General features: G+C 43.1%; 1 protein-coding gene across 1 annotated transcript in view; it reads left to right on the top strand.

Annotated features, from left to right (window-relative positions):
• The window catches only part of MYH15 (myosin heavy chain 15), a 91035-nt gene that overhangs the window by 56545 nt on the left and 12965 nt on the right, over nucleotides 1-21525 (top strand). Inside the window, exons 28-34 of the mRNA XM_079974293.1 lie at nucleotides 907-1296; nucleotides 4317-4443; nucleotides 6931-7049; nucleotides 8271-8467; nucleotides 11532-11881; nucleotides 14339-14463; nucleotides 21138-21253. Of these exons, the coding sequence (XP_079830419.1) occupies nucleotides 907-1296; nucleotides 4317-4443; nucleotides 6931-7049; nucleotides 8271-8467; nucleotides 11532-11881; nucleotides 14339-14463; nucleotides 21138-21253 (1424 nt within the window). The remainder of the gene's footprint in view (nucleotides 1-906; nucleotides 1297-4316; nucleotides 4444-6930; nucleotides 7050-8270; nucleotides 8468-11531; nucleotides 11882-14338; nucleotides 14464-21137; nucleotides 21254-21525) is intronic.

Below are 21525 nucleotides of genomic sequence, written 5' to 3'. Positions count from 1 at the left end.
TGGGAAAGATAATAAGAGATACATTTGAAGGAAAGATATTTAAGAAGAAAGCGACGGAAGCAGGGAAATTGGCTTCTAGGCAGTATATCCTTAATGGAAAGGGAACATTCGCCTCTGAGTGTATTGTCCTTGGTTACAAGCACCTAGGGGCTTGCGAGTCAGTAAAAGAACAGAATACACCTCAGAGGAAGACAATGTGAATTGCAGCGATGTGTTAACACTGGCAACAAAGTTTGCACAGAAGTAAGAAACTCTGTCAAGAATAAAAACAGTCCCTTTGGCTGCTGATCTATGGAGGTTCTATGACCTCCTTGGTTTTGCAGCTGCCAAAGTTGCTCTTTCTTCCCTCTGGAGGGGGTGGGATGTGGCATTAATAATTCTGCAACTTGCTTGCTGCCCAGAGGCAGAATGTGTGACTAACCAGTTTTGACAGTTCTAGTACAGAGGTGAATTACGGAAAGGGACCACAAATGCTTGCTGTTACCCTATATTCCACCCCCTACTCACAATTTTAAAGTGGCAGGGGACACTCTTTGTAACAGAATACTCCACTTCCAATATTATCTTGCTTTTAAAAATGTCTATTTTGCCATACTGTTGGAGCAATCCTGCACAATATTAGTTGGAAGTAGTTCCCAGTGGGCAATGGAGGTAAGTGTAAGTAGGACTGCGGTCTGGGTGTCTGATGTCTTGGAAAGATGGCAGAGAACATTTCCCCAGATGATTAAAAACATCTAACCGAGTTGTAATTCATGATTTAAAGTTCTGACCCAAATTCAGAGTGAGAGAACACTCTGAATTTGAGGCTTCAGGGTTACCACAAAGGTTACTTCCAATGTCTTAAGATGGAGGCACTGTGGTGTCTAGGGCTATACTGTTATGCTCACATGCTTCTCTGTCTGATAGGCCCGCATAGAGGAACTTGAGGAAGAGCTAGAAGCAGAACGAGCCGCCCGAGCAAAAGTGGAGAAGCAAAGATCAGACCTGGCCCGAGAGCTGGAAGAGCTGAGTGAGCGGCTGGAAGAGGCTGGGGGCGCCACTGCGGCACAGCTGGAGATGAACAAGAAGCGGGAGGCCGAGTTTCTGAAGCTGCGGCGGGACCTTGAAGAGGCCACGCTGCACTACGAGGCAACCGCAGCCACACTCAGGAAGAAGCACGCAGACAGCATGGCGGAGCTTGGGGAACAAGCGGACAACCTGCAGCGGGTCAAACAAAAGCTGGAGAAAGAGAAGAGTGAGCTGAAGTTGGAAGTGGACGATCTGTCTTCCACTATGGAGCAAGTGATCAAGGGAAAGGTAAAGCCTCTGGGGTTTACTGTGAAGTCAGACCGGATGGAGAGAGGGGTATTTTCAAGGCAACCTGGATTAGCTACAACCAAAACTAAAACCATTCAGTTCCACAAAGTCAGATCAGTGAATCAAAAATAGGAGGCTTTGTCCAGCCAAGTTCTGCTGGGAGTAGGCTCGCTGAAATGAATAGAGCCAAGTTAGTCACATTCACTCATTTCTTAGGGGAGTTGCATTCTTTGAATAGCTGCAAACAATGTTCATGCAATACATCAGGTATGCATATAGAAAAGGCCACACAGAAATGCCAAGTGGTTAAACAATGGAGCAAAATATGACAAATGGTTGGATCCAAAAATCTCTCTGTTCTTGTGGGGATGTCATTGATTTTCTTTCCGGGCTGAGCCCTCCTGCATCACATTATGTGTCAGTCACACACCGGAGGGTCTCTTGATCTGCTGGAACAGCTTTTCAGGGGGTTGCTGGGGGGCGAGGGGAGCTGTAGCCAGGGGGATCAGTAACTCCCAGATACAAGCAGAAGAACCTTTTGGTCTCAGAAGGGGAAACCTTTCAATCCAAGAATTTGCAAATGTAAAGCAGGCAATCGAGAATCACGGGAAGGAGTAAGAGAGGAAGTACAGTGTGTGTGAAGATGCAATGACAAAATATTGTTACGCCCCACGCCAATCTCCGAGCAGTATGAGATTCCAGGGGTCCAGGCACTTACCAAGGGTTTATGTTTCCTTTTGGAAATGAGGCACAGCAGACACTGCAGTGTTTTATGATATATTTACACATATATAGTACTGGAGCCTACAATGAAGAGGTTCCCAGCATTACACTTCAAGAAAGTCTTTTGCTTCTTCCACAGCCTTGGATCTAAACAGAAATCAGCCGTGTTCTCTGTCTCCCTTCACAGTTTTGCCAGTACATCCTTACTAACTGCCATCCTTAAAAAACTAACACTAGCTTTTTGTCTTATTAACTAAAATCAGAGCCTGGGGAGGGGCTTCACCCATTTGGCTGTCTGGCATTGAATCTCCAGATTATCCGTCTGGTACCTTTGGTTGGGTTAAAGACTCAGCCATTATCAAGTGGTTACCTCATGAGGAAGCTGGCCAGCGTTATTTCCAACCTTTGCTCAATCCAGGAATTTAAGGATTTGCTGCAATTTGAACCCTTTTAGGGGAGTCTGATCCCACTACAAACTCATAACAATAAGTTTCTCCCTTGAGTGCCTGCCTTCTCTGAGAATCATGCTTGCCTAACTTCTTAGCCTTCAAGTGTCCATTTTAACTTCTTAAATTAATTATATACAGTCATACCTCATGTTACAGATGGTTCAGGTTATGTGTTTTCGGGTTGTGGACTGCAGGAAACCCGGAAGTACCGGAATGAGTTACTTCTGGGTTTCGCTGCTCGCACATGCGCAGAAGCGCTAAATCGTGCTATGCACAGAAGCGCCAGATCGCACCGGTGCCTGCGCAGACGCGGCACTTCAGGATGCGAATGCTGTGGGTTGCGGACGTGCCTCCGTCACGGATTACATCTGCAACCCGAGGTTTCACTGTATTTACTTTTGCTCATCTTACTATGCCTTACAACTCTAGGATATTCACCATGTTGAATCAGACACTGGGTTTTCCAAATTTTTCTCCACATATCATTCTGTAATCATTTCTAAAACTCCTCCAGTCGTACTTGGTACTAGCTTTTTGGCAAACCATAATGCATCGCTATTAATAAATGTCAAAATCCATATTAGGGCAATATATTTATTAGGCCAACCAAAATATCACCAAATAGCATGCAAGCTTTTGCATCCTCTAATAATTCATAGATATTCTGATATATTTATGATGGCTTTGCAGATCACACTATTCTCATACAGAATGCTAAACTAGTATACTTTCTGATTTTGGCAGGAGGAGGTATGAAGGTGGAGTATGTTTTTTTCCACATTATGATCTTTGGAAAGCTTTCATCCTGCGTAGGTTTTATAAATGATATACAGAACAATTGAATAATACTCCTCTGGGGATATTTAACTCCCAAGCAACTCTTAAGGAATCTCTTAAGAAGGATGTGTTTATGGCTCACAGATGTGTAATTTTCAGTGTGAACTTTTTTCTATCGCATCAATTCAGTTCAATAATTCAGAGCTGTTATCAATTACATGATTGATTCCCTTCCATTTGCCACACACTGTCATGTAACGATTTCTACTAGAGAAGTAGCTGTGCTAGTCTTTTGTAGCAAAAACGACAAAGATTTTTGTGGCACCTTAAGCACTAACAAATTTCATATGGCATAAGCTTTTGTGGCCTACAGGGAACACTGCAGCTGATGAAGTGAACTCTGGTCCACAAAAGTTTATGTCATAATAAATTTATCCATCTTTAAGGTGCCACAAGACTCTCAGTGCAAACAACAATCATATAGTAGCTCAGTGTGTTTGCTTTTGCTTTTGCTTTTGTATGACTCCAGTAAGATATTAACAACAAAAAATAATGTTCTTCTTGTTGTCAAAATATATTATATAGCTGAAGCAAACTGGTGAGTATGTACGTGATAAAGACAAAAGGTTGTCGTAGTCTTGCGTGCAAGATTGTGTAAGTCTTACTGTGCTTTGAACTGTTGGACACAATTAATTATTTTAAAAGAATCTGTTTTTATTATTCCTTCCTTGGTATATGCATATAAAAATACTTTTTAAAATATATCATTGCAGCTATTGCTCTTTTTCTAATTATAATTGTTGGTGGGCCCTTTTCATTTTTGCAAATTTTGTAAACCAAATTTTACACTTTGCACAGAAATTGTGGCCCTAACGTTGGATGGTTTATGTTTTGCCTCCTGAGTTTCTAGACTACTGGCATATGCCAAGTTTTATCTTTCTGTTACATAGAAAAAGATTGTCATGATCTTTCTTAATTGTCGGATATTGGTCTTTTTATGGGACAAATGAGATGAGCAATGCACTTTGATTGGGATTGGGTGTTTGATTACCTTTGTTCTAACCACATTAGGCAAATGCAGAAAAACTCTGTCGTACTCTGGAAGACCATCTCAATGAGGCAAAAACTAAAGTGGATGAGATGACTCGTGTGGTGAATGACCTCACTGCCCAAAAAGGGAAGCTGCAAACTGAAAATGGTAGGTTGGGCAAACACTGTTATAGCCATAGGAAGTGTGAGCATGGCAACACCTTATATGAGTCAGGCGGGATGCTTGAAGATTTAATTCAGTCCGCATCTTTATGTGGTTGCAGAACAATCTGATTTGCACTCACTGAACCACTGTGTGGAATGAAGAGCAATTATCATTTGGATACTGTATTTCTCCAAATTTTGTGAGAATTTTTCTTTTTTAAAAAAAATATAATATTTATTCAAATTTTGAAAATTACAAAAAGGAACAATAAAAAAGAAAAATAACAAAGACATAAAAAATACAAACAAACAATTAAAAAAAACCAGATCAGACCTTTACATAGCTTTCTTTCCTTTACTTATTTCCTTGACCTCCTCACACCTCCCTTTTTTGTATTCTAGTTCAGTTAGGTGTTTCAGCAAATCCTTTCCAGCTTTGTTTTTATCCTAATAATTTATCTTAATATATCTTAATATACTGTAATTCTCATCTTTCACCAATTAATAAATCAATTTTAACCTAATCCTTTATATCATTTCTGCTAAAACCACATTACTTCATTCCAACAACCTTCTAACATTCCTTAATTTTACAATGTTTCTGTAAATAAACTTTGAAATCTTTCCAATCTTCTTCCACCAACTCTTCACCTTGGTCTCGGATTCTGCCAGTCATTTTCTACTCCACACACACACAATATACATAAAGATTTGCCAGAAATATGATGAACACACATTTTTAAATTTCATCCTTTTTGTTCTTTTTAAAACTTATCAGAAATAAGTATATCAGAAATACACTGATCTGCCCATCCCCACATAATTGCACATGTGCAATATTTTCATGAGGAACTCATGTCTCTTTCTTCTCCCTTTCCCCTACATAAGAACAGATCCCTTTCATCTGCTGGTCAATTGCTTCTTCCTTTCCATCTAGTTTTCTGTCCTCTCCTTATATACCTGTCCACATGATGAAACATGGGAAGGGAGGGAGGACCAGCTTCATGGCTATACAACATTTATCACATTGACTCCCAACCTTTACTGCTGCTGTTGATTTATGCTGGATGCTCAGTAGAAGTTTTCCTGATGCAAAATGCACTTGTCTTTCCACAACACTCCATTCATTGCCCACCAAGGACTCATTCCGGTTCAGCTTGCAATAACAGCTTTCTGTGATCTTTTCCCAATTGGCAACTTCTTTTTCCTGACGGGATGATATCATTTTATTAGATTCCTGGGCATGTTCAGACATGACTCACTCAAAGTGGCTTACAAATAAAAAGCAAACATGAAAACAACAGTGACCCAATCATTAAAACACAAATTGAGAAATCTAACAACATGGCAAGAAGCAAAAATGCAAAGAACAGCACTAACAAGAAACAACAGAGGAGACAAAACTTGGTTTGAAAAAAAGAAATGTTTTCAGTTGCTGGAGTGGGGTGCATCACAAATCAAGAGGAAGTTACTTCTGCACATGGGGTGTCACCATAGAAAATGCCCTCTTGCATGTTGTTTCTACCCTTGCCTTAGAAGGCAAAGGCAGGGAAGATGGGTGCGCTAGCTAATCAAAGGACAGCCAGATTCACACAGGACAAGCTAGATCCCAGCTGCTTAGGTTGTTATAGCTAATAACCAGCACCTTGAATCATGTGTTCACATTATTGTTTTTTCTGGTGCATTTCCAGCTCCCCCCTGCCCCCCACCTGAATGCATCATTAGCTTCTGATTCATTTCTGTTTGTGTAAACACTGGGAGACATTGAGGGGCCCGGATGTTTGTACCCTATGCAAAGGTGTTCACCCCTTGGCTAGAAATGAATTAGGAATGGCTTAAAGACTCCGGTCGGCATGAAGCTGGTTTGAAAACAACACATCAAACAGTAGTATTTTATAACAAAGTACAGGATGCATTTTGGATAAAGTCATGTGAACACAGATTAAAGACTCAGCACAGGGGGTACAGTGACTGCACAGTAAACGGCCCTAGAAGATTGACTGGGAGTTGACAGAATAAGGGGGAATCACATGACCCCAGAAGCCAAGATTTTAGCAGCGACATTCTGCACCAAATGAAGTTTCTGAATGGTTTTCAATGGCAGCCCTGCATAGAGCATGTTACAGTAGAGTGTGCAGCATAGCATATGAGCACTTTAATATTGTGATCAGTGGGACTCTCCCATGCATGTTTCAAGTCCATCATCAAATACTACAGTTTCCCCAGTTCCTTTGGCTGTGTCCAGAGGACTTCTTAGGATGTCTCCTGTCATGCTGGCATAGGCAAAATGTGGACGTAGCTAATTATGTCCAATGCCACAAAATCCCCAATCTACCTCATCAAACCACCCCCGTATGCCTGAAGGGCAAAAGGGTCACAGGTTACTTTCAATTATTCAGAACTCCTGGGAATATCTTCTCCTTGCCCTCCTCCTCCCTTGTCATGGAAAGCTGATGCTCATCATCTTTTTTTTGTGCTACCCCTCCGGCAGGTGAATTTACAAGACAGCTGGAAGAGAAAGAATCGCTTATAAACCAACTTTCCCGAGGGAAGTTATCTTTCACTCAACAAATAGAAGAGCTTAAAAGGCAGCTGGAAGAAGAGAGCAAGGTAAGGCTTTGACTGAGGCTCCCAACATGATTCTGACTCAGCTTGAAACGACGACTCGGTTTTAAGGTATTGCCCTTAAGCAGGTATAGAACCGCATGCGCTCAAGTAAGTGCAGTGGAATGGCACTGTCAGAGCTGCCCAAGGTCCCAGCTCACAGAGGACCAATGCCAGGTCGTCGTTATATACAAAAGTCTTTATTGAAGTTCAGTTTCCATTCCAAAGCCGTAGCGCGCAGCTCTGCGTCTTAAACCCTAGACCGCCAAAGTTCCGTCTGAATCTCCTCCCCCCTGACACCAGTTTAAGATTCTCGCCCTGCTCCACCTCTTCCTCTGCTCTCTTCTCCTCTGGGTCCTCCTGTCCGCTGGGCATTCCCCTTTCTGGATTCTTCTGACGCTGAGTCCCCTGACTCCTACCCCTGCCTCCGGCGGGCTTTAGGACCCGGTTCCCAATCCTCGTTCTCTGCTGCCCTGCGCGCCTGTACTTTTGAACTTGGCTCTTGCGCCAACCCAGTGACCTTCCTCCTGACCGTTACACTGCTTCTGTCACTGCTTCCCTCTTCTGGGATGCTAGCTGGACCTGACCTCCCCTCTGTTGCCTGACTCTCCGATGGAGGCGTGGTCAGCCCTGACTCCTCTTCTCTCCCTGCTGGGGGAGACGCTACCCCCGATACCTGGGACTCTTCTCCCCCACTATGCTCAGGTGGGGAAGCTGGTCCTGATCTCCAACTGCTGCTCTGGGAGTCCCCGCTGGCCCCTTGCTTCTGGAGTGTCCCCCTTGGGACCCCCCTTGCCCTGGCCACCGGCGCCCCCTTCTGTGAATCTTCCAATTCGCTGGAGAGGCTCATGGAATCTCTCGGTCCACTGTCATCTTCTCCTACGCTGCCCTCAGATTCTTCCCCTTCGCTCTCCATCTCCCCTCTTCCCTGTGCTTCTGCTCCTGAGCCCCTGACAGGCACTTAAGTGCATAAGCTGAAGATGTGCCTCAGTCTGCAGATATCAGTGAAATGCAGAATGCTGGGGATACAATAGTCCCAGCATGACTGGGAAATGCTGTGCTTGCTATTAAGGATTGAGACAGTGTGATGGAGGAAATAGCAGAACGGAGTTTGGAAAAGGGGAAATTTCCAGGTGGCAAACCCACCATCAGAACGAGTTTCAGTGCTTGTAGTAGCTGCTTTGTCCACAGCTGGATGTGCTAACTACAGCCCACCCTCTCCTACAGTCAAAGAATGCCCTCGCCCATGCTTTGCAAGCTGCCCGCCATGACTGTGACCTCCTGCGGGAGCAATTTGAGGAGGAGCAAGAAGCCAAGGCAGAGCTTCAGAGGGCACTCTCCAAGGGGAATGCGGAAGTGGCACAGTGGAGAACTAAATATGAAACCGATGCTATTCAAAGGACTGAGGAGCTAGAAGATGCCAAGTAAGATATACAAGAGATGCCATCCTACGTTTCCACATGTATTCTTGTTTTAAACTGTTACATTCTAGATCACAGACTGCATGCAGTTCAGTGCAGTGAGATCATAGAATGTTAGAGCTGGAAGGGACCCAAGGGTCATTTAGTCCAACCAACCCCCCCCCCCCCCCCGCCGCAATGCAGAAACCTCGGCTAAAGCATCCATGTCAGATGTGATTATAAATTACAATCCAAACATATCAACGTCTTATTTCTTATGGCTTCCTGTTGCAATCATGTCAGTAATCCAGGATGATCAAGAAAACCAATGTGAGCCTGCTCATTACTTGAGAAACTCATCTAAGGCAGCGGTTCTCAACCTGTGGGTCCCCAGATGTTGTTGGACTACAACTCCCATCATCCCTGAGCTCTGGCCTTGCTAGCTAGGGGTGATGGGAGTTGTAGTCCAACAACATCTGGGGACCCACAGGTTGAGAAAGGCTGATCTAAGGCATCCCTGACTTGGGTGGTAAGGCTGGTGGCTGCGTGTGGTGCCCCATTTAAAGAACTCTTTCTCTAGACATTTATCCCTTGCCCTGTCACTGCTATATTTCAGATGTCCATGAAGTTTCATTTACCATTTTACCACCCATTCACTCATTTTGGGGAGGTCTTTGTGGAGCTCTTCATGGTCTCTTCTTGTTCTAACGACCCTAAGCAATTTCATGTCATCAGCAAACCTGGCCACTTTACCACTTGCTCCTAATTCTAGACTGATTATGAACAAGTTGAAAAGCACAGGTCCCAATATTGATTCTTGGGGGACTCTAGTTTCTACATCTCTCCATCTGCCCATTTATTCCTACTCTCCTGCTGCTTAACCAATCCCTGATCTACAAGAGGATCTCTCCTCTTATTTTTTGACTCAGGAATCTTTGGTGAGTTACCTTGTTGAAAGTTTTTTTAAAGTCCAAGTGCACTATATCAACTGGATTGCCTCTACCTATGCACTTGTTGACACTCCACAAGCCATGCTAGCTGTTTTTGGTTATTTTATCTTTCACAATACTTTCCACCAGTTTTCCCAGGGCACACATTAAGCTATCAGGCCTGTAATTTCCAGGATCCCCCCATTGACTACTTTCCAGTCTTCAGGTATGGAGGTTGATCTGAGGGACAAGTTTCATGTTTTTGTTAGAAAATCATCAAGTTCACCTTTGAGTTCTTTGGAAACTTTTGGGGGGATGCCATCTGGAGCTGGTAATATGTCAGTTTCTAATTTGTCTGTTGGACCAAGAGCTTCATCCCTTATCACCACTATCCACCTCAGTTCCTCAGACTCCTTTCCAGCAAAAGGTAGTTTAGGCATTGGGATCACCCTATATCTTCCATTGTAAAGACAGATGCGAAGAATTATTTCATTTTCTCTCCTAATCCTCCTTTAGCATACCTTTGATTCCCTTGTCATCCAAGGGTTCACCTGCCCCATTAGACAGTCTTCCACTTCAAATTACAGATAGGTAGCCGTGTTGGTCTGCCATAGTCAAAACAAAATAAAAAAATTCCTTCCAGTAGCACCTTAAAGACCAACTAAGTTAGTTCTTGGTATGAGCTTTCGTGTGCATGCACACTTCTTCAGATACACCAGTGTATCTGAAGAAGTGTGCATGCACACGAAAGCTCATACCAAGAACTAACTTAGTTGGTCTTTAAGGTGCTACTGGAAGGAATTTTTTTATTTTGTTTCCACTTCAAATTTATTTAAAGAACTTTATGTTGTCAAGTGAGGGACGCAGGTGGTGCTGTGGGTTAAAGCCTCAGCGCCTAGGACTTGCCGATCAAAACGTCGGCGGTTCGAATCCCTGCGGCGGGGTGCGCTCCCGCTGCTCGGTCCCAGCGCCTGCCAACCTAGCAGTTCGAAAGCACCTCCGGGTGCAAGTAGATAAATAGGGACCGCTTACCAGCGGGAAGGTAAACGGCGTTTCCGTGTGCGGCTCTGGCTCGCCAGAGCAGCGATGTCACGCTGGCCATGTGACCCGGAAGTGTCTCCGGACAGCGCTGGCCCCTGGCCTCTTAAGTGAGATGGGCGCACAACCCCAGAGTCTGTCAAGACTGGCCCGTACGGGCAGGGGTACCTTTACCTTTACCTTTATGTTGTCAAATTCAATGTTTTTAGCAATGTGCCCAATATTTTAGCATCCCCAGCTGTCCACTTGCACTTTGTTTCACCAAAATTTGTGATCCTTTTTGTTTTCTTCATTTGGACAAGGCTTCCATTTATTTTTTTGAAGGAAGCCTTCTCGCCTCTAATAGTTTCTTTAACTCTGCTCATTAACCAAGGTGACATCCTCATGACACCTTTCTGATCTGTGGCACACACTCCCGCTGAAGTGTGAGGTCCGGTTTGAAGGGTAGCTAGTTGGCTCTTCTCTTCCCAGAAATGTCTCATCAATTCTTCTTCTGCTTGACTGCATTGGAGGCAGAGATGAGACAGCAAAACCCTCTCCATCAGCTTGCCCTTTGGCTCCTCCCTTCCTTGAAATGTCTTACCAGTTTTCATTCCTCTTGGCTGCCTGAGAGGCACAGATGAGACAGTAAGACCCCCTCTGTTGGCTTGGCTAGGGCCAATGGCCATCTGATTCCTCTTGACCCAGAACTGTCTCTGGCAGTTTCACAATGTAGCTTCATAATGTAACATGATTTTATTTTATTGGTGGGTTTTAACTGTATTCTTCATCTTGTGTGTGCATGTGTGTGGTCCCTATTGGTACTCTTGGTTTTAATGTACACTACTTGGAGGTGGTTATCCTGTTTTACACAAAGCGGTATATAAGAATGCTCAATAATAAAGAAAGGAAACAAGAAATATGGAAACAAATTTGCTTATTTTCATCCTTTACACCCCCTTCCTTTCCCCTTTTATATCATGCATCTTAAGCTGTAAGCTGCTATTTTAAATTGTAAGCCACTCTGACTGCTTAAATGTAGCAAATAACAATGCCACAAAGGGAAATTCATGCTGTTTTGATTTGGTAATATTAAGAGCCTTTTCACTGTGGGTTGTTTTACCATGTACCTGTTCTGTTAGGAAAAAGTTGGCAGCTCGTCTCCAAGAAGCTGAGGAAGCCATTGAGGCGGCCAATGCCAAATGCTCTTCTCTGGAGAAGACAAAGCACAGGTTGCAGAATGAGCTGGAGGACATGATGATTGATCTGGAAAAGTCCAACGCAGCAGCGGGGTCCTTGGACAAGAAGCAGCGCAATTTTGACAGGATCCTTAATGAGTGGAAACAAAAGTATGAGGAGTCCCAAGCAGAGCTTGAAGGTGCCCAGAAGGAAGCCCGAAGCCTCAGCACAGAATTATTTAAGCTGAAGAATGCATACGAAGAGAGCATGGACAATCTGGAGACCTTGAAGAGGGAAAACAAGAATCTCCAAGGTAAGTCCTGCACTTGAGATGTGGGACAGTCAAGCGAGTTGAATCGGAGAGTGGAGGGTGGAAGCCAGATGGTGAAAGAAAGAGAGCTCATGAGTCCTAGCGGTTTAGCTTCACCATTGCACGAGACAAACAAGGCAAGGAAACAGTCTTTACATCATAAAATATTTTTGCTCTGAGGACTGAGAGATATATTGGGGCCAGATGCCTTTTGTCATTAGTCTAAGAGCTTAGCTTTTCTCCAGCGAGACCAGCTGGTATCAGATCCTCCTGCTATTTCAAAGACTGGCAACATAGATGTAATCGTAAGAACATAAAATGAGGTCAATGGCCCATTTATTCCAGCATCCTGTTCTCAAAGTGACCAACCAGTTGTGGGAAGTCCACAAGCAGGATGATATGATAGTGATGATGAATGGGAGTGAGGAATGAATAGGAATAACACTGCGGTTGCCTATTTCTTCTCCTACAGCAAGGCTACCAATAATGTATGGGCCTAGTATCATATTGTCCCTATAAAATGGGACTTGGACAACTCTCCTGCAAAGTCTAAAATAATCTAGGGGCATGAACTAATCGTATCAGAACTTAAAGACCCCTACCACCTCTGAAGATTGCTTATAGCTAGGGGCCAAACTAGATGTGGCCATGCTGTTCATTTGCCTGCCCCATTCACATAGACAGTCATGGGTAAGCGGTCTTGTTTTAATACAAAGAGGGGTGTACAGGTGAAAAGAGCTGAAAATGTGCATGTGCCTCTCTTATCTCCCAATAGCAGAAGTTAGGTGGGCTGGGGAGAAAAGGTCCTGAAGTGATGGAACATTAGAATGTGAGGCAGTGTAGGATGGGAGGCACAACTGTTCTCACCCATGAGCCCATTTCAATATCCAATAAGATATCAAGCCATGCTTTACATGTGGATGGGACATGGATGTGCATAAGTAAACCTGAATGTTTTCTCATTGCCTCTTCTATGACCCATGTTAATGCTGTTTTATATACTAAACTGAAACACTTTGACACAATATATTCAATATTTTGTCCTTCCACAGAATATGTTCTTTAATAACGATTGCATATTGACCATTTTATAATAAAATAGCATGTGATTGTTCAAAATATTCCCCAACTTTAAGGAAGCCGTTTGAACTGAGCTTGGAGGATCTTTCGCCCTCTGCCAGATAGAATCTATCTTAATGATAATTACAAGCCATTCATTAATATAATGAGCTTAACAAGATTAGCAACAGCCTTTCCGGACTAAGCAGAGTTTTTGAGAGCAAGACATTATTGCCAGAATATAACAAAATCAGGAGGATAAGAATTGACAACTGCAAGATGAGAGACTGGAACTTAATAAACACATTTTTAAAATAATTGGTCCCAATGTGCACCCCTGTCTGAGTCCCTGATAAGTGCTGGATGAAGTGGTAAGGTGGCCATTTATCCCACCTGGAGTGGAGTACTGGTAACTGTCCATTTATCCCACTAAATTTCACAGGCCACTGTGGCAAGAGCAGATTTCAGGTCAATTGGCCCTTGTTTGAATATACTTCTCAACTGAATGGGGTAGTAGAGAGCAATGATATAAGATACACTGGCCTTGTCTAAAGCCAGCTCCTTCATTAAATAATATACCTTGTGCTTCTATCTAGTCAATTCATTTATTGTATGTGTTTAGCTTATAATGTACTAAGAAGACTTACTGGCAGGAATTGGCTGGATCATTTCTAAGCCCCCTTTTAAAGATTGGCACCGCAATTACCCTGCTCCAGCCGATTGGCATGCATCCTGTTTTGTCTGCAACTGTGAACAGAACTGCCAGAGCTGGAGCCAACCAATCAATATTTGCTCCAAGCGGTTCTGTCAGGATGAAAATGTAGTCATGTAGCTTTCCCTGATTTCAGCTGTGTCAAATAAGAGTTTTCACCTTGTTTTCAGGAACTGGGAACCATAGAGGAAGGAGATCAAAACCCAGTTCTAGAGGACTGGTTGTATTGTTATCATTATCAATTTTTATCATTAAAAAAATCATAAATATAAGAAATATTTCATATTTCTTTGGCCAACTAGGCCTAGAGCATGCACACACTCTACCAATACACACATCACAAAGCAAAAATAATCCTCAGAGTAAGTACATACAGAATACATTATCCATTAAAAAGATATATAAATATTCCCTCACAAAAAAAAGCAGGGCAATGAATGTGTTTTAACCTATGTGAGCTTCAGATGCAGTCAATAGCTTTCATTTCTCCATAAGCCTGTTTAATAAATTTCATGGTTCTATATGACACCCACCCACCAATTTTTAAATAAATAGATAAACATAAATTTCTCAGTTTTTAGCAAGATAGGAAAAACTAAATTGCCATTGTGAAGAGATAACTTGGTGCATTCAGGACTTTCTGACACTTTGGTCTTTCTTTCTTTAAAAAAAAAAAATAATAAATTTAGAGGAGATTTCAGATCTAACTGACCAGATCAGTGAAGGAAACAAGAACCTTCATGAGGTGGAGAAGATGAAGAAGCAGATTGAACAAGAAAAATCGGAAGTCCAGCTAGCCCTGGAAGAAGCTGAGGTAAGACAAAGGTTTGGAACAAGGAATGAGGTTTCTAGAGTCGCTGTCAGTATTCCACCCAAAAGAAAAACAGAGGAAACAAAGGATAAGCAAGATTTGCTTCATGTGCATAGGCGGGAAAAACAAAGTGTGATAAAATGATGTAGTAGTTATTATATGGAATATTATTGTTACTTAGATTTCTTCCTCCCCTTCTCTTTACATAGGGATCCTAGGGTAGGCTATGTACAAGTGCTGTTGCAGTACACTTTTCAAAAGATTTCAACTTTCATTATCTGAAGTTTCCGTTTGAATTTAGTGTGGGTTTAAAAAATGTTTTGGGGAAAAAACTCAGTCAGATTAGACATTTGAGCTATGGACTCTAGAAATCCTTGGGTGTATCAGGAATGGCAGACAAGTTTCCCTGAGGAAACTTTTACCCTGTAATAAACAGCCATAGGGGAGTGTTGGGCATGTTCTGGGGCAGCGATGGGAAAATCACAGCCCTCCAGATATTGCCCAATCCCGAGTTCCTTTGTCCCCAGTCAACATGGTCAATGGCCATGGATGATGGGAGTTGTAGTCCCATAACATTTTGAGCACCACAGGCACCCTATCCTTGGTTAGCATATGGTGGTGCGCCAGAACTACAAGTCTGTACAGAGTGCTGCATCAACAAAGACTATTCCCCTGCACAGGGATTGACAAGTACCGTAATGGCTTGTAGGCAGCAGTACCCCAAAGCAAGGTTCTGGTCCCTGGTGACCTTGCCAAAACATGTTCAAGTGTTGTTTTCTTTATCTGTGCCTGCACAATGCAATTAAGATATAGATAGTATAGATAGATGATAGATAGATAGATGATAGATAGATAGATAGATAGATAGATAGATAGATAGATAAACACACATGCACAATACATTGGAAACAATAAAAACAATTTTTAAAACAATAATAAACAAACACATATGTGAGAAAGAGGGATTCTACACTTCATATCTCATCTTTCATTTGGATTTTAATGCAATATGCAAATAGACCTATCTGGATGTAATGTGAGACTGTACAGCACGTTCTCCCCAAGTGTGAAGGTTTTGTAGCTCGATGGTGCTGACCATTCCTGGTTTCCAGACACAGTCTAGAGAATCAAGTGATCTTGAGGATCAAATTATATGAATCTCATAACTGGGATTCTCTTTCTCTTTTTAGAGCAGATGTAGGGATGTTGATCTCCCCTCTCTGCCATTTGCTTGCTGGAAATCCCCCCCTCAAAACAAAACAAAACACTGTTGAATGCTGCTGGTTAGCCTCAAATAAGTGGCATGAGGGGCCAATTTCACTGGGAAAACAGAATGGGGCTGGTGGAACTGTTAAATCTTTCTCCCCCTGATACCATGCTCCCAATCTGAATTAACTTAACTTCTCCTGCTGTTAGTTAAAAAGAGATGAGAATCTCAGTCATGGAATTTAAAAAAGATATGCTGAATGTACCCACAAGACTTTCACGAGATCATTGGTTCCCTACACAAGTAGGATGAGATTGAATATTTGAGTACAGTACTCTTGATGCAGGCAAAATTCTAGCACCTTTTGGGGAGAGTAGGGGCTTAGCTTGAAATAAGAGCCTAGGATTTCTCTTCTCCTTTCTTTTAATTTTCTTTTATGCCTGGCCACTGTTTCAAGCTAACTACAGTCATCCATCAGCCTCATTCCCAGGAGTGTTTTTGGAGGGAGGAAAAATGGTTGCTCATATCTACTGCGATACAGCCAATGCCATCAGGATAATGTGAGGACTGGAAAGCTAATATACCCCCCAAATCACTTTTATTTTTATGAAGCTAGAGTGAATATATTCTTAAAAGCCATCAGTTATTCTCATGAGCGCCTGAAACATTTTGGCTTCCCCACCTGGCACCTGCATTTGCTGTGATATCTGGAGGTTTGTTCAGTGCATTGGAACATGATTTGTTTATATTGTGGAATAATTTAACATCACCAAGGGCATTTTCATGAATTAACCTTAAAAAATCACACATCATTGGGTTTTTTTAAAGTTCCATTTCTTCATCTGTTAGAAATGTTTGGAATACTTGAAAATAAGATTTAGCTTAAGCTATGTAATTTTTATCAAAATCTTTTCTTTCTTTTTTTCAACTTGCAGGCTGTTTTGTACTTTGCAGGGATTTCCCCTCCAAATAAAAAGGTGTTGCTATCAGAGCAGAGGAACAGCATGTTTCATTCCACTGCTTTGAATAGCTAAGCATGATAGATGGTAGATATATTATATTTTTATATATAATATATGTTGCGAATATACTCTAGCTGATTGGTCATAATGCATCAGCTTGTAGTGTTTTCAAGAGCTTTACCTTGACAGATCACCCTAGAACATGCCATGGCATATTAGTGCTAAAAGCAGCACGGCCACAGATCTGTAAACAAAATTCTTAAGCAGTGTGTCGTACTAACAGACCAATCCTATAGGTCTCCATTAACTGCAGAAATGCTTTCAGGGCATTCTCCCAGCCCTTTAGCTGTTTGGATTGCATATGGTATCATCCCACCCCTGGCCTTTGCTGATGCATAATTTCTGCTTTTCTGTTGTGGCAGTATTGGGATTCAAGTGTCTTTGGCAGGGGCTGCACATTAGTAGTGTTGGTGGTTCTGGGCCAGGGACTGGTGCTTGGAAACACCAAAGAAAGCTGCAAGCCATTTGGGAACATTCAATATTATTTACAAAGGTGGGGGTTTGTTTTCCAGTTGTCTGGTATTCCTGGCCATCCACACTAAAGAGAACAGCTCCAAAGGCCTGATACAGTCAAGCCACGTATCCTCTAAACTCTACCAGCACCCTGCTCTCCCTCTCCAAAAGCCCCATTACTCTGCTGTGGTAGTTATTGTACAGAAATCGGAACCCGGCTAAGCCATACATCTTTCCCCTTGCTAACTCAAGATGGGGGAAGTTCACAGCCATTGCTTCTGAGCACTATCCAAATATTAGAAAGCTTGAGTCAGCTGTAGATCACCAACAGTTTCAATATAGGAATTATGTACCTTACTGCTTCCATGATTTGAGACCCACCAAGAACGAATTATTTGCTTAGGATATGAGGCAGCCAATATTAAGTGGCTGCCTTTTGATGCTAATTTAGTAGAAACCCCTCCTTTCCCCTCTTGCACAAATGGGTTTTTATTAGGAGGCGCATGAGTGAAATATTACTTATGCAAATAGTGCATGATGTATTTGTGTGTGTGTGTGTGTTGGCTATTATCCTGGAGTAAAAAAACCCGCTCTATCCTTCATAGTACGTTTCAAAATTCTCTGACTTTTGTCACAATCCGAAAGCAATATTGGACAGCATTCAGCCAGATATTGCCTCTGTCTTTTATTTCTAAAGGTAGTAGATGCCAAACTATATCCAATAACTATAGGTAAAGGTAAAGGGACCCCTGATCATTAGGTCCAGTTGTGGCCGACTCTGGGGTTGCGACGCTCATCTCGCTTTATTGGCCGAGGGAGCCGGCGTACAGCTTCCGGGTCATGTGGCCAGCATGACTAAGCCGCTTCTGGCCAACCAGAGCAGCACACGGAAACGCCGTTTACCTTCCCGCCAGAGTGGTACCTATTTATCTACTTGCACTTTGACGTGCTTTCGAACTGCTAGGTTGGCAGGAGCAGGGACTGAACAATGGGAGCTCACCCCATCGCAGGGATTTGAACTGCCAACCTTCTGATCGGCAAGTCCTAGGCTCTGTTGTTTAACCCACAGCACCACCTGTGTCCCATCCAATAACTATATAAAGACCTTATTTGATTCTGTCTGACAGATTGTTTAAATCAGGTAAACTTGTTGCTTCATTAGCACTGCTTTTGCTAATAACTGAATGACACAGATTTTCCGGATGGCATCTGCTGATGACCGGATAGTCAAGAACTCCACAGACCCTGACTGATCTTCATATTGTGGGCAATGATTATCTAGTGCATAGTATGGTGGCATAAACTGTACACAAAGAAAAACAAATTTCCATTTTTATGGATGTTGAGAGAGAATTAAAGAGCCCTTAGAGCCCCTGTAACCCATTTACCTTATTTACCGTATAGATTTAGCTCCACAACACTCTTACATTCACAAATACACACAGTCCAGCCAAATCTCCATGTCTTTTGCAGTCCCTAGACTGCAGAAATGCCAAGTTCTTCCTTGACTTATCTCAATGTCAGTCCCCAAACCCCCAGCCTTACCACTTAAGTTTTTCTTTTTTTATCACCTTCCATGCCTCTTTGCTTCTCAGCTGATGGAGGGGAGAACTCTTATGCATGTTTAATATAAACTCTGCAAAAAGATTATGCAAGAGGAGGGAAAAGAGATGAACTCGATGGCCAAAACAGACACGACAGTGCAATCTTATACCTGTCTACTCAGGTATAAGATTGCAATACTCACTGATTGCAATGATCCCAGGTATGTATGTGAAGGATTGCAGGTGAAATGTGTGGATGCATTTGATATAATCCCCCCCTCCAACTTTAACAACAGTAGCTGTGGGGAAAGGTTACTCCTTCCAGTCTCACTTCTTAAGAGCCTGCCACAACATCCCATATCATAGAAGTTGAAACCGGAGCAAATTACATCAATTCTTCTGATAGCAAAACCAGACTTTCTTCTTATTGATATTTTAGGGGATCAATAAGAAGTCTTGTCAGCTAAAGAGGATATTTGTGCAGGAATAAACTGAAAGACTGTAACTTACATCTTGAGTCCACTGACGTAGATGCTAGAACAACACAAGCAGTGTCTTACATGAGGCAAGCTCCCAGAGCACCATTTGCTAAAGGAAAATACTCTAGCAAAGCTGTGCTGGTGCTACTTATGAAGCTGCTCTGACATCACTTTGGTTGCTACCCAATGCTCATTAACCTGAGAACAGCGTCAGGGCAAGGCATTGCATCGCCTGAGGTGGGCTGTTGCCACTGTCTTCGTCCTTTGCCTCCACTGCAGCTGCCTCCTCCTGTCCCACATTAACATGCAGGCTCACCTCGTCAAACACTTGCTGACCGCAGCATAAGAAACACTTCTAAGATAACCAGGATCACCACACGCCTCAGTGTCAAACTCTAAGAAAGAGCTCCTTCATCAGAGCAAAGCATTGTTTGCTGAGTGGCCCCAGAGAGTGCTTGTGCTGCCCCTGCTTTGCCGCAGTGGCGGAAATTATGGCTGAATACTGGGTGACGCTGTGAGTTAAACCACAGAGCCTAGGGCTTGCCGATCAGAAGGTCGCAGTTTGAATCCCCACAACGGGGTGAGCTCCCGTTGCTCGGTCCCTGCTCCTGCCAACCTAGCAGTTCGAAAGCACGTCAAAGTGCAAGTAGATAAATAGGTACCGCTCTGGAGGGAAGGTGAACGGCGTTTCCGTGTGCTGCTCTGGTCTGCCAATAAAGCGAAATGAGTGCCACAACCCCAGAGTTGGCCACGACTGAACCTAATGGTCCCTTTACCTTTACAGTTTACGGAAACCTGTGGCACTCCAGGTGTTGTTGGACTTCAGCAAGCCCCAGTCAGCACAATCAATGGCCCAAGATGTAGTCCAATAGCATCTGGGGGGCCATAGACTTCCCATTGCTGCTTTAAAATTTAAGAGTGTTTCCTACCCTAGGCCACCTCACCCACATTGCCTCAATCTTAGGAAGGAGGGATGTAGGCCTGGGCTCCCCTGCAGTGGCAAATGCTATTTAATGCTTGCTATAGAAGCAAAAGCAGAAGTGCATCATGGTGGATTGGTGACTAGGTGGCAACTGCAGTGGTGACAGCGGCAATGGCAGGTTCATCTGCTGCCTGAACCATACAGCTAATGCTAGGGCTGGCCCTGAGTCAAGGGTGCTCCCTAGCCAAAGGAATGCACACGGCAGATAGTTACCTCTGTATTGTCAAAGCTCACACTTACAGTAGGCTCCAGGTACCACACAGGCTGGTTTAGCATCTAGGCAGCTATTGCCAGGTCTGAGCACCATGGAGCAGTTGCAGCAACAGGGAGCCATGTCCCCTTCACCAGCTTATGTATCTTCCCCCAACAGGCTGTGCTCACACAGCCAGAGACTTATGCCTGTGTGGAAGCTGGTACTGCTCTTCTCACTTCCACCCGCTCCTGATTCTGTGAGACAGTGGTTCAGGAGAGGGTGAGGAAGGACCCAGCCCTTCACTTGCTGACCCACCTGTTCTTCCTCTTCCTCTAGCTCTGAAACTTCTGCTTCTGACTCTTGCCATCACTGTACCCCTCTCCTGAGTCAGACTTCCCCGGTGCACACTCATGAGCATCCTACCAGTCCCTGACACCCTGCCTGAGAGATGCGGTGCAATCCTATAGATGACTACTTGGGTTAAGTCTCACCAAGTTCATTGGGAGATCCTGCCAAGTAACCATACATAGGATTGCAGGCCTAAGTCCCTTTGTGCACAATGGGACTTACTTCTGAGTAGACATACATAGGATTGTACTGTTAGGGTGTGATAAACATAGCTGTTGATATCCCTTGATTCTCACTCCTAGAGACCCATGCAGCTGCAGAAAGCTTCATTCCTTAGACACTAGAATTGGATCCTATGTATGTTCCATTGCACAATGAAGCATAGGATTAGGCTGCATATTTCAAAGTTATTATCTCCGTGTTGTTAATATGCATTACATATATTTTAGGGGGCTCTGGAACATGAAGAAAGCAAGACATTGCGTTTTCAACTGGAACTCTCCCAAATTAAAGCAGACTTTGAAAGAAAACTGGCAGAAAAAGATGAAGAAATTGATAATTTCAGGTATAGTATGCACACAAGGCAATTAACAGAGCCAAGTTATATATGAAGCGTGATTTTTAAAAAGAACAGGGTTGGAACTAAAAAAACCCCAAGATTTCTAGTTTTAGTATTTCTCAGCATCCAGAGTAGGTTAACTGAACTCTGATGCTGTTTAAATTAATGGGACTTGAATCATGAATATCTTCCCCCATGGAATTCAATAGAACCTAATGTAGTCTGGCTCCAACACAGGTTTTTTGTTTCTTTTTAAGAACTAGACACAAATGATCAGT

This window comes from Podarcis cretensis, assembly GCF_951804945.1.
Source record: "Podarcis cretensis genome assembly, chromosome: 4".
Lineage (NCBI taxonomy): Eukaryota > Metazoa > Chordata > Lepidosauria > Squamata > Lacertidae > Podarcis > Podarcis cretensis.
Note: the sequence above shows the minus strand (reverse complement) of the source record. Positions and strands in the feature narration are given on the sequence as shown.